This window comes from Brienomyrus brachyistius, chromosome 1 (genome assembly GCF_023856365.1).
Source record: "Brienomyrus brachyistius isolate T26 chromosome 1, BBRACH_0.4, whole genome shotgun sequence".
Taxonomy (NCBI): domain Eukaryota; kingdom Metazoa; phylum Chordata; class Actinopteri; order Osteoglossiformes; family Mormyridae; genus Brienomyrus; species Brienomyrus brachyistius.
Genome location: NC_064533.1, coordinates 46,904,424 through 46,916,664, shown reverse-complemented (window position 1 = coordinate 46,916,664; position 12,241 = coordinate 46,904,424). Strand labels below are relative to the sequence as shown.

Sequence of the window (12,241 nt, the reverse complement as noted above, 5' to 3'; positions counted from 1 at the left end):
GGGGTTTTAGCTTTCATTGCCCGGTATGACTCCAGAGGCATTGGACGGTTTACAAAAGGATGAAGGGGGGAAATCTCCACAAGAAACTCTTAGAAATGGGGTAGAGGGATCCAAAAGGGCAAAATCACTGTCTTTATCCCATAAAGTGGGTTATATATGGGCTACATAAATGACATATAACATTTTAATTACTAACAGGCAGGGTCTGCGTTAACAGTGTAGAAAACGCTCTTATTGTACGCACTTAAAACCCGTTTTCTATTTGCAAATGGCCTCACGCAAAAAGTCTAGGACACTTTTTTTATCATCCATCCATCCATCCATCCATCCATCCATCCATCCATCCATCCATCCATCCATCCATTCATTTTCCAAACCGCTTATCCTACTGGGTCGCGGGGGATCCGGAGCCTATCCCGGAAGTAATGGGCACGAGGCAGGGAACAACCCAGGATGGGGGGCCAGCCCATCGCAGGGCACACTCACACACCATTCACTCACACATGCACACCTACGGGCAATGTAGTAACTCCAATTAGCCTCAGTATGTTTTTGGACTGTGGGGGGAAACCGGAGTACCCGGAGGAAACCCCACGACGACATGAGGAGAACATGCAAACTCCACACACATGTGACCCAGGCATCATTAAATAAATGGCATCAATCATAAATCATTTATTTATTATTTTATTTATTTATTTAGTTAGTTAGTTAGTTTGGGATACCTTCATTTCGGCGGTGATGTGAAACGTACGTAACACACTTGAAAAGTTGTCCGCTATAATTTTATTAAGACCTGTCCAGGAGGTGAGTTACCACACTGGTGGGCGTAGAGCCGCGAAAATCTGCACAAAATATTCAAAATACCTTAAATAGACCCTGCAGCCAAAGATAAAAGCAGGACCAAGAGTAAATATTTTGAATAATAGGAAATCAACACACAGTGTTAAATCAGTTCTTTAGACATCATTTCCACACCGTACTTAATACGTACGTATTGTATATGTTACAGATAGGGCAACTAATTGAATTGATCGTGTTAATTATGTTACTGTTTTACCAACCACAAACTTATTTAGAACAGTGTTGTAGGCTACCTGGCAAAAAGTACCCTACCAGCTGCGCTCTGCAATAACTTCATTATGTGGCAAAACCTATTTTCTGTTAGAATCTGCACCCCATTTTGCGATTAATCGTCAATGCACACCTTCTGCGGCAAAGAGCGATTGATCATGTGGAGTATTTTAGAACATATAGGCTTATTTGCTTGTTCATGTTGTGTGGGAAAGGGACAATGAATCATACTTGTTCTTTTACACGTATCCGAAATAGTCCATCTGACTCATGCAGATGCTCAAAACATGAACAATTAATTAAATTAATAATTTTCACACTATGGCTGCTGTTGCGTGAACTGAGAAGTGCTGGTACTTAGGCTGCAGGTTGGCGTCTTTGAGATAAAACAAAACACCTTGGGAAGTGGGTGGGCAAAGCGTTTGGCGTCTACAGTGAAAGCAATATCACAATATCGCAAATACAAGATCACATGGCTAATTCACCAATTTTCAGTCAGGTGACTGTAAAAACACGACTTTGACCTCAACTTGCTAAAATAAACACAGTTAAGACAATCAACACAATACTGAAAGTTTTCCTGAAAAAAAATGACCAGCATGAAACTGTTTAAGCAGAATTGCCGTTAATCTTGCCCGATTGATATTACGCTTTATTAACAGTGGAAAACGGTCAACGACTGTCCCACGGCAATAAATATTGTGCAAAGCTTCAGGCAGCCAACAGAGGGCAGCTGCACAACACGTTCTCACATCGCAATAGCATTATTTCCGAAACAGGACTGATAATGACATTCTCTAATTGCTATAACAGTTAATAGCAATATAAGGATAATAGCTCGTTTTAGGGTTACGTTTAACTTTCTGCGGTGTTAATTCAGTGTGTGTTTGCGTGAATGGGTAAGTATTTTTGAGAATTACATTTAACAATTCCATTGAAATAATGAAAAAGTTCATAATTAATGTCTTTATGTAACATATATTGCTTCATTTCTCAAACCCACTAGGGTTATAGCAGAATAGAGCTTATAAGTGTCCGGGATTCACTAAACGGTTTAAACCAAGATACACCAAGAAAAAAATGAAACAAAATTTCAAACATTTGCGTCACGCCCTGTTTCTTCAAATATTTGCAGCTTCAGTATTTAGCCCACTCGATGTTCTACTGTATATGATCCCTGATATTCAAAAACTAGCAAAAAGTGTTTCCAAGCTAAGAATAAACAAGCAGATACAAGGCGCAGTCTCAGAATTATAAATCCAAATTTGGCTCTCATATTTGGATTTATAAATCTAGAAAGGACTTTATGTCCAGAAAATAATGAGCAATGCTGTCCTGCACCTGATAACCCGTCTGTAAAAACGGAAATGAACATCCGTCTCTATATTTTTCACAGTAACAAGGAAAAACGTCTTGTATAGTCAGATGGCTGTGTCATATATTGCAGGGGAAATGCTACGCCTGTTCCGAATGTGCGTCTGAATAAATCACCGTGAAGCAGTAAAATAAATCTGATTAATACCGCGTGGTAGCGAGATGGGGGCTCTGCGCTTCTGCTTTTCATCAGAATTTGTTTAACGCATTTCCACATGCAGATGGCTGTCACCCAGTGTTCAAGGTGAGCCCACGGGATCATTGAATTTGGGTGTCCGGGAGATTGATGCATCCTTCCCGCAGACTCTTGAAAGATCTAGATAGGGTTTAGGTGTTGAGGGAAAGGGAACTTAAGGGGAAAACTAAAGAAGAAGTGAAAAGAAGGGAAAAAGAAAAGCACACACTCATTATAAGCGATGAATGCTAGCGTATTACGTAGGCTCACCGTACTGTACATACAATGCACAGAAATTTACCAGTACTTCAAATGTTTTTCAAAGTGGCATTTTTTCCCAAAACATTATAACAAACTACTGCATGTAAAGTGTAGGATGTTTCGGTGTGATGAAAAGCCTTCGTTATGAAATCAATTACAGCAACAAGCAAAAGCTGTCAAGTTTCCTGCCTGAGCTCCTGATGCTGCGTCTCGTGTAAACGGTCACGTGACAAGCAACCCTGAGCGCCTGCCAGCACGTACGGTGTAATACTCGCATCATGCATTCAGTAATTTTTTTTTTTTTTAAACATGCTATACTTTCAAAACGCACAACAAATGCGAATGATCTTCGTGAAAGTGTTGGAAACCGCACACGGGAAGAGCAGAAAGCAGACAAAGAGGCAGGGGAGAGGTTGCACTGCTGGGGGAACGCGTGGCACCACGTGCCTGGGCTGTGTACCGTGCAGATGGCTGGAGCGCTGGGGTGAATGGGTCAGACCGCCGTGCCGCAAACGGAGGGAAAGCGGTGCCTTGGATTCAATGCCACGCTTAATGAGAACAGACTGGCTGCTTTTCTCTCTTTTGCTCCTTTCTCTCCTCTCAGCCCTCCTCCATCTGCCAGAGACAAAGGGCCGTGAGCTTGCGCCGGCCAGGACCCTGCTGGTGAAGTGGGGAGGCATAATGCAAAACATCCCTCGGGCCGCATTACAGCACATGGATCTGCTTTTGTGCTGCAGCCTCCCCCCCCCCCCCCCCCCCATTCCACAGACTCTATGGCGCAACAAAACCTGCACGTGTGTGTGTGTGTGGGATAGGCAGGTCACTCCTCAAAAATAGCCACTACAATAAGTAACAACAATAAATAAATTATGATGATGATAGTGATGAAGATTATGGTGACTTTGATGATGGGGATCAGGAGAGGCATACAGACACTTGCCCGCCCTAATGGATGCTGCACTCACTACAGAAAACATATGGCCACTCGTATGTCGCACTGTAAACCTTACGAGGACCCTGAATAGAAGCAGTTTGGGCTGTTTGCACTTAGAACCTCCGTTTACATGAAAGATAAAGGCTGCAGACCCAAATAATAATCCAGCCCTTTGTATACATGATGACATATGGTCAGTAGTGAGGATCCGGCGTCGCATAATCCTGCGTGAAGAGCGCAATGTGGCTCCCCTTTCACACACAAACACATATGTGCTGGTCCCACTGCCCGCCTGCTCAGCTCCCAGTTACCTCTCCGCTTTTGTAAAGAACACAATGAATGGTAACGGGACAAACGGAGATGAATCTATGAAAAAGGACAGTCTGTCCATAGAGCATTCTGGGAAGATGGCAGGAGGGGGGAGCGGGGGTATTGGCGTGGACCGGTGGTGAAAGAGCAAATGGGTATTTTCTAGGAATTATCTTCACATGGGATACAATGGAGAGTTCAGCGATAAATCAAAATCCTTCATTTTCAATTAAATCTATTTAATATTTTATCTAACAAAAAAAAAGTCATACACACTACAGTTGCACTGGAGTGAGTGTAAAGGTTAACGAAACAGTGTCCAGATAGCTATCGATACACGAAAAAACATGCTGCCATAGATAATGTTATTTTCGTTGTCACATCCAGGCTGCCTCCTTTCCATTTCCTCCACCTAGACAAGTCCTCTCGATTTCCTGCCAGATTTCCTAATGTAAACATGGATCGCCCACTATTTTATGGGGGCCTATCCTACTCATGTGTTAATTCAACTCCCATGTAATAATCTCTAGTTGGCCCAAGGGGTCAGAGGACATAACATGTGATTTTATTGGAAGTTATAGTCAGAAGTATTACAGCCCCATCCTTCCCCAGAGATTCAGGCTTTCCAGCTTAATAGCGCATTTGCTGTTCCTCTCCTGGCTGCGATAAACCACTAATTTTAACTGCGGTGTTAATTTCAATTTTCTGTGCGATGCCAGTGCTTCTTCCACCTATGGGGTTTTCGGGGTGTCCAAAGGTGGATGATATAACGGCATCCAGGTTCCTTGCTTCACACCAAGTCACTGGTTGGACACAAAAAGAGTCCCTCATTGATTTCTGTATGATCACTTAGCTGTTCTTAGTGACAAAACAGCAGCGACAATCTCCCAATAGTTTTAAAAGGTCTCTGGGAAATATTTGCCTTTTCAACATCAGTCTAAGAATTACAACCAAGAATGAAATGACGAAATACTAAAATTGACATTTTGTTTTAATCAAGGCAAGATGTACCATTTCTTTCAGAGGTAATTGACAGGACAAATAGGCTACTGAAAATATATACAAATCTACATATATAACCAGTAATCAGTAGATGAGATCGTATATCTTATTTCTGACAGAGTACACATCATAAAGGATGTGTGTGTGTGTGTAGAATCACACCAACTTTTGAAATGTCTGCAGATGGAGACATACTGGAAGTGTCCACATGTCAGGCTAGGCGTGCTGTATGCAGGCCAAAGGGGGACCGTCATGCTGTCATGGCAACCCCCAAAAGAGGATGAGACCACCACCGGACAGGCACAGCTGAGAGTGCGCTGGAAAATACACTGGAAACGTGTAACCTGCTGACTCCAGTTACACGTTTCATCACGACATCCAGTTCACAGCTCAGATAACAGTTTGCACATAAATCATTTCACTGATTAAAATGTAACAGAAGTGCTGATTATACAAAAAACTTCCAATTCTGTTTTTAAGTGGTAAAGTTTCATGAAAGAGATGCAACAGATTTCTGCTGCTCCCACCTTGGATTAAAATCAATTACCGTTGCATAGAATACACATTTTCTTAATGTAAACTAGACTGGATTATTTACTCCTAAAATGAAAAAAAAATCTCTGTGCTTATTTTACAGAAACCGACCGTGTTTTGTCATTTGAGGACTTATATATATCAAAGTATTAGCAAGATACAAAAAGCACATCCACATTAGAGTTGAGATGTTATTTAAAAGTGTTCTGAAGTCACACCCGTACATACACCGGTTTGCCTGTTGCTGCCGCATTTATATCGCCGATACACGATGGCTTTTCCCGAAGGGGCATCGCAGTAAAACAACAGGCATCTCGCCCATTACTTAGGCTAAAAACAGATCTGGACCCAAGAGAGACCAGAAGGCTCATTTCTGCCACAGAATGTATTCAAATTACCGCCTAAATGTCAGGTTCATTTTGCTATCACCATAAAGGCTATATAATAATAAAGGATTAACAGCTACCGAATGAGTTATAATAGCAGATAAAATACCATCCGGGAACAAAGGGGCCGATTTAAGCTTGACTGGAGGGATCCAGAGGTGCTTTCAAAGTTTATAAAACCTTGTTCATATTGTTTAACTATATTTTTATTCTCTAACGACTCTAACTACTAATCTACGCCCTCCACCATGCCTCATTTAATAGATTTGTGATAAAATGAAAACGATGTTAACATCACCGTATTTGTATATAAGAGTAAGCTACGTAACTTATCGGGGGGATTTCTGTACAATGCCTACGTTATGTATTAATTTATATTTCCATTCCTCCATCATGTTTGGTAAGCTTTCTTCTGGTAGTTGCGGTGATTCCTCGGTGATCCAGGCAACTTGCTGGGTGTGTGACGGGTCCCTGGGGAGGTGGGCGGTTCATCACCTCTAAAGAACATAGCGCATTAGGTTACAAACTACTGAAGTACAGGTAAAACATACGTACACATACAAATAATTAACCATTATTAAGCTCTGAGACGATTAATGGAACTCTTGCTTTGCAAAATAGTCAAAGGTACCAACATATTAAGTCGTATGAAGACGTTTATTTTTATAATTTTAAATCGCCTTTGTGAAGAGATCTGACGGCGATCTAATTGACTTCTGTTTGTTTTAGTGAACTTAATTCGTAGCCTATACTTATTTACAAACTGAATAGTCTTAATGCTGAAAGCACACCGCGGGTTCTGCGTTGCGTATGTCTAAGTATCTTTCGTATATTTATGTTTTAGAAACATTTACTCGGGTTTCTCTGATTTTTTAGAAGCGCAATTAATATATTTAGGAGGTTGTGGCGTTGACGGCAAGAATACTATGGGCTGCAATTAATCTGAAACCATGGCGTTAATGATATGAAGAGGAATATTTATATGTGTATCTGTCAGCATTACATTGAAGCACCATTGTCTCATTTGCAGAGCCCGAGAGTCTGTTCGCCCTTAAATGATTTGCCCTGAGGGTGAAGGCTAAATGCTAAAAGGTGCGTGTGTTTATTGTATAAAAACCCGTCTTATCCTTTGTAAATATTTATGTTCTGTTTAATGTCATTTTGCAGCTATTATTTATTATCGCTGGTTTTGTTGTTGTTTCTGTTGAATAACAGTAGCCAAATACTTTTCACTACCTTCCAGTTTCTTCACAGCTCCTCTCGGCAATTTTGCATGGCATAAATTTCGATCTCCCTCTTTTCTTTCCCACGGGAGGTGCCAGACGGCCAGTAATTTGGTTGTCTTGGCTCGTCTGGACCAACACCTGCCCCCTCTCTGGGGAAAGCGCCTTTCAGCCAAAAGCGAAGAGGAGCGCCGCACACAAGGATGGGCGATCTCTCTCTCTCTCTCTCTCTCTCTCTCTCCCTCACTTCCTCTCTCTCTCTCACTCTCTCTCTCTCTCTGTCACCCCTTTCTCTTCCCTTTCTCTTTGCACCTTCGTTCTCCCTTCCTCGCCTCATTTTCTCTCATTCTTTCTTGCCTAGATGAGCATGACTTCCTTCAAAGTTTTTTTATCCTCCGATCGCTCTGACGTCGGTAAGCTCGTGAGGAATTGTGACGTCACGTAAGTTCGTGAAAATAATTTACATATAATTGTAGCTATCTGGGATATAAAGTAATTTTACACTTGTGCTGGGAAATGTTTTATAACTCCTGCATCAAAGCCCATGCTGATGTCCGCTGTACTTTACATGTCAGAGCAGTTTCCTAATATTTTACTTAAGTAGGCCTAGTTGTGGAACTACGCAATGTTCAAGTTGTGGAGACAATAAAGAATAAATAAGCATAAGTGATAATATTATTGCTTTCATTCGAATTTATGATGTCTGCTAACTGTTCATTCGCATTAATACATGCAAAGCTAGGCCTACTGTTAAATCTGTATTCAGTTGCAAAGAATCACGAAGTCGTTCATTTTTAAATATTTATTTTTCTAAACAACTTACCAATAAGATATGAAAAACCGTGTCCGGTAGAAACCAGCCGCAGGCTACTCGGCTAAACGAAATGTGTGCTACAGGGTAACGAATACACCTTAAACCCCTGAAAATACAAGCAGTCTTTGGATGCTGGATATTCATATCACTATAAAATTAGATCTTGTATAAGAGGTTCAAAGCAGAGCGGGTACACAAATAGAAGACTTTCTAATAACAGCATGTAAACAATAGTCATATAAGTTAAACATAAGCCAAAGAGAAATCGTTTTTGGTCGCAGCACTGGGGATCTCGCCGTGACGTCACATGATAAGGCGCTCTCTTTACTTCTGCATTTTATCTCTGACGTGGTGCTTTACAGCGCCAGCACATCTCGAAAGCTAAGGGTTTAAGGGGGAAAATGACGTTTTTCTTATCATTCCGAGCCCCCTCCCCTTAACACTGAAAACTACAAACGTTCATACGATACACCTAAGGGCGCTACTCAAAACGAAGTGCTCTTTTTTTTTTTACCGTGGACATTAAAAAAGACCGTTACAGAAATAAACGTCATGACGTACAGATCCATTTACAACATACCAACAGGGAGCTGTCACTGAAAAGTGCGATTGAAGAGCAACGTCACTTTTTAGTCAAACATCATAATTTGAGATATAAATAATTATAGGCCTACCTAAATGCAAAAATTTACAATACATATATACGTTAGCAGTTATCTATAAAAGACATTGGCATAAACACAAAAACAAACCGTAAATCAATAAATAAACGAACAAATAAATAAACAAACAGGCAAATAAATAAATAGATAAATATTCAAAAATAATTAAAGTCACGACTTGAAACAAGGAAGTGGCACTTATGCGAAGTTCCCCTTTTAGGAAGGAAAACTTCATATTACACACAAATAAGCAGCTATAGTATACTTTAGTTCAGCTTTAGACGGGTCATTTTGTCATCCAGGACTAGTCCTGTATCTAAGATACTTACGGAATTTTGAAAGGCGCTACTGTTATTGTATACACGTTTTATACAGTACGCACATCTTTATCAAACGACTGGCTTTGTTTTCTAGTACACACAACAGACCATCTGTTTTATTAGGTTAAATTATTGCAGTATCGCGTTTTAAACCGAATTTTCGTGTCTTTTGCACTGCGGATTGTGAATGGATTTGTGACATTTTGCAATTCAAACTAAAATTTCCGTGAAAGTTTGTCTTCGTGCTTCCAGGTTCCAGGTTCTCATGCCCCTCTGGTTGTGGAAGCCCTACGTCGGTCAGTTGTAATAATAAGAGCATTCATTTACCCATTGTCTTCCAGTTTTTCCCTTTTCTTTTTGAAAATGCTATTATTGTACACTTTCCTTTATTTAAAAAAATCGACTTAAAGTCTATTGAAACTCTAAACGTCCAAGACGTGATTGAGATACGATATGTAGCATATTGCCAGCCGGAGGATCTCGATCTTGGAGAGCTTCTTGTCTGGCGGTAGGGTGGGTAGCAGTTTCCTCAGCTCGGCGAAGGCCACGTTGAAGGCTTCCACTCGTATCCGCTCCCGGGTGGCGTGGGCTGAGCGGTACTTGGCTGTGGCACGTCGCCTCCTGCGCTTCTCCTCCCTGCTTAGAGTCGGCGGGGCTATGGACCGCGTCTTCCCCTCGGCATCCAGCGCCTCGTCGGACACGCACCCGACCTTCATATCATTTATTATCGACTCGGCATCTGACTGGCCCCAGTGCAGGTCGGAGTCGGGTTGTTCTGGACTCAGCATCATTTTCAGTTTGTTTCCCAACTTAAATGCGGAAAAGCTGAAATGGAACAACAGTTAAAAAAAACTTGAATGTAACTGAAAGCACAATTGAAACCTGGTCGTGTCAATAGTGAATGTAAACGCTTAAAGCATGAATAAAAGTAGAGATATGTGAACGATCGTTTTGTTTAAGGTAAGTATTTGAAAGCTGACCTATCAGGACATTATAACTCTTTACGCAGTCCCGTTAACTTATATAGTAACCACTTCATCGTTGTCGTTCATTATTTTTAATTAATATATTTTAAATTATTTTAATTAAACACCTTTCCTTAGTTTGAAAATTAATTAATGCTGTATATTTGTTAACAACGGTATGCTGTATAAGCGAAAAGCAAAAAGAACAGTTTGAATCATTTGCCGGAATTTGACAGAAATACGCACAATCGGTGTAGCATTTTTTAAGCATGCAAATTCATACATTTTGTTTATTATACAAATACACACACACACACACACACACATATATAAATGTGAGACAAACTTCTTTCGGAAGTTTCCTACTTCCGATTTCGATTTCGATATGTAGCGTTCCACGTGCAGAATACTCTAACCTATTAACCTATTCTAAACTATTTTGTAGGCTTACATAGTATTTCTGGATGAAATTCGTATTAAATCCAGAAACACACAACAAGCAAGAAGGGCTTAGAACACGAACAGAATCGGAAAACACTCAGGAAAACGTGGGTCAATCTGTTGCATCCTGAAAAGATTGTCAGAATTTTTCTTAAATGAAAATGTATAAGCATCACTTATTGTTATCGGATATAATTAGTAAAACGTGCAATACCATATAAGTGAAATTCCGGGCAGTTTTAAATTACAGGCCGACACTATGCACACACACGCACACACACACACACACACACACACACACACACACACACACACACACACACACATATATATATATATATATATATATATATATATATATATATATATATATATATATATATATATATATATATATATATATATATATTAAGGTAGGTTTTTTTAAATCACGGAGAATTTCTCTCCTTTCAACATTCGTTGCACAGAAATATCCATGTAGTAATTAAAGGAATGCGACTCATTTCTGGACGTTAACACGCGGCTGTCTTGCGCAATGATTTGAACTCACCGTAAGAGGCTGGTGACAGAAGCCAGATCTTTGGAGAAGTTACCTGGGCGGTAGGTCTTAAGACACACACACGAGTTGGCTTTGGGATCTTTTACAGTTGTACATCTCGAGTGACATCATAACACTCTCCGTGAAAATGCCATATCACTTTTGCTTAAGGCTTTAAATGTGCTTTATATCGAATAAAGCAGAATAATCTCTAGTCTTCGGTTTCTTATTTCCAGTTATACGGTTTTTGCACTTATTGCATTTGTTGATTTTTTTTTGTTCTTGATGCTATTTTTTTGAATGAAGCAAGTCTGAATGAATGTTGTCTGCTGATTTAAAATCTTTTGAAAGTCTTGCCTGATGTCTCCGACCTGGATAACAATAGGAGACAGCCGGAGAGATAACATCAAAAGCAAAGTGCAGATATTTCTCGGTTCTTCTGGAGGTGGGAGATCGGTAAGACTTCATCCACATTCACGCATGCAGAAGCTTCCTTCTGGAGACGAACGTAGCTGGAAAGATTTCTGCCTGCCTTCTCGGTTTTGGTCTGCTGTTGTTCAGTCCAGTTTGCGTTCAGTACAGAGCAGAATGCAAACCGATGCTCCCTAATAAAGCGCAATAGGAGTGACGGAGGGACGGAATACATTTGTGCAAACGTATTGTCTGCCTGTTTTCAGCCCCCCCTCCTTCCTTCTCACCCTCCACTCCCTCCCTCCGCCCGTATTTCGGAAACGGGCACCAATAGCGCGACTCCGCCAAAGATAGCCTACTGCAGGGCGGATTTCCTTTTCCTCTTATGTGATAAATAATAATTTAGGAGGAAGACTACTTTGCATTGAAGACGTGCAAGTCAGGCGCCGGGAACTGTCACTCGGCGAGTTATTGACGTTGTCTGAGTCAGAAGTATTTCAAATTCTTCTGACTATAATAAAACTTGAAATTATTTCTTTAGAACTTCATCTGAAAGTTTTAAATTTGTTGAAAAGTTTGACGGCAGAGTAAACAATATATGGAGGGGTTCATGGCGACATGCCTTAGACTTGTTTAATTGCTGGAAGGCTATCCGATGACACATAACCATTCCCTATATACCTACGAAATACAGCAGCTACTCCGCCTGGTGAAACGTACCGTCAGGTGACAATCTGCGTGTTTTAGTTATCGACGCCAGGTGACGCTGTCGAACCCCCCCCCCCATTGTATTTAAGCTGTATTTGTTTGCGTCATAA

The 12,241-nt window shown here is 40.7% G+C and overlaps 1 protein-coding gene and 1 long non-coding RNA gene across 3 annotated transcripts; one reads left to right on the top strand and one right to left on the bottom strand.

Annotated features, from left to right (window-relative positions):
- The first annotated feature begins 6,522 nt into the window (after positions 1 to 6,522).
- LOC125739397 (uncharacterized) lies at positions 6,523 to 7,935 on the top strand. Of its 2 annotated transcripts, none has more exons than XR_007397132.1 (3): positions 6,523 to 6,589; positions 7,080 to 7,141; positions 7,365 to 7,935. It is a non-coding gene; the product is annotated as an uncharacterized LOC125739397 (long non-coding RNA). The 2 variants fall into 2 exon arrangements; XR_007397133.1 differs by having other exon boundaries at positions 6,556 to 6,676.
- Positions 7,936 to 8,080: 145 nt separating this feature from the next.
- On the bottom strand, positions 8,081 to 11,681 carry LOC125739369 (helix-loop-helix protein 2-like). The gene is made up of 2 exons (XM_049009415.1): positions 11,025 to 11,681; positions 8,081 to 9,893 (listed from the first exon to the last, which is right to left on the bottom strand). Exon 2 carries the CDS (start codon positions 9,857 to 9,859, stop codon positions 9,491 to 9,493), a length of 369 nt encoding a protein of 122 aa, XP_048865372.1. The 5' UTR covers positions 9,860 to 9,893; positions 11,025 to 11,681; the 3' UTR covers positions 8,081 to 9,490.
- Positions 11,682 to 12,241: the final 560 nt, after the last annotated feature.

Excerpts from the sequence above, each read along its gene's own strand:
- LOC125739369 (XM_049009415.1), bottom strand. The coding sequence starts at position 9,859 with ATGATGCTGAGTCCAGAACAACCCGACTCCGACCTGCACTGGGGCCAG.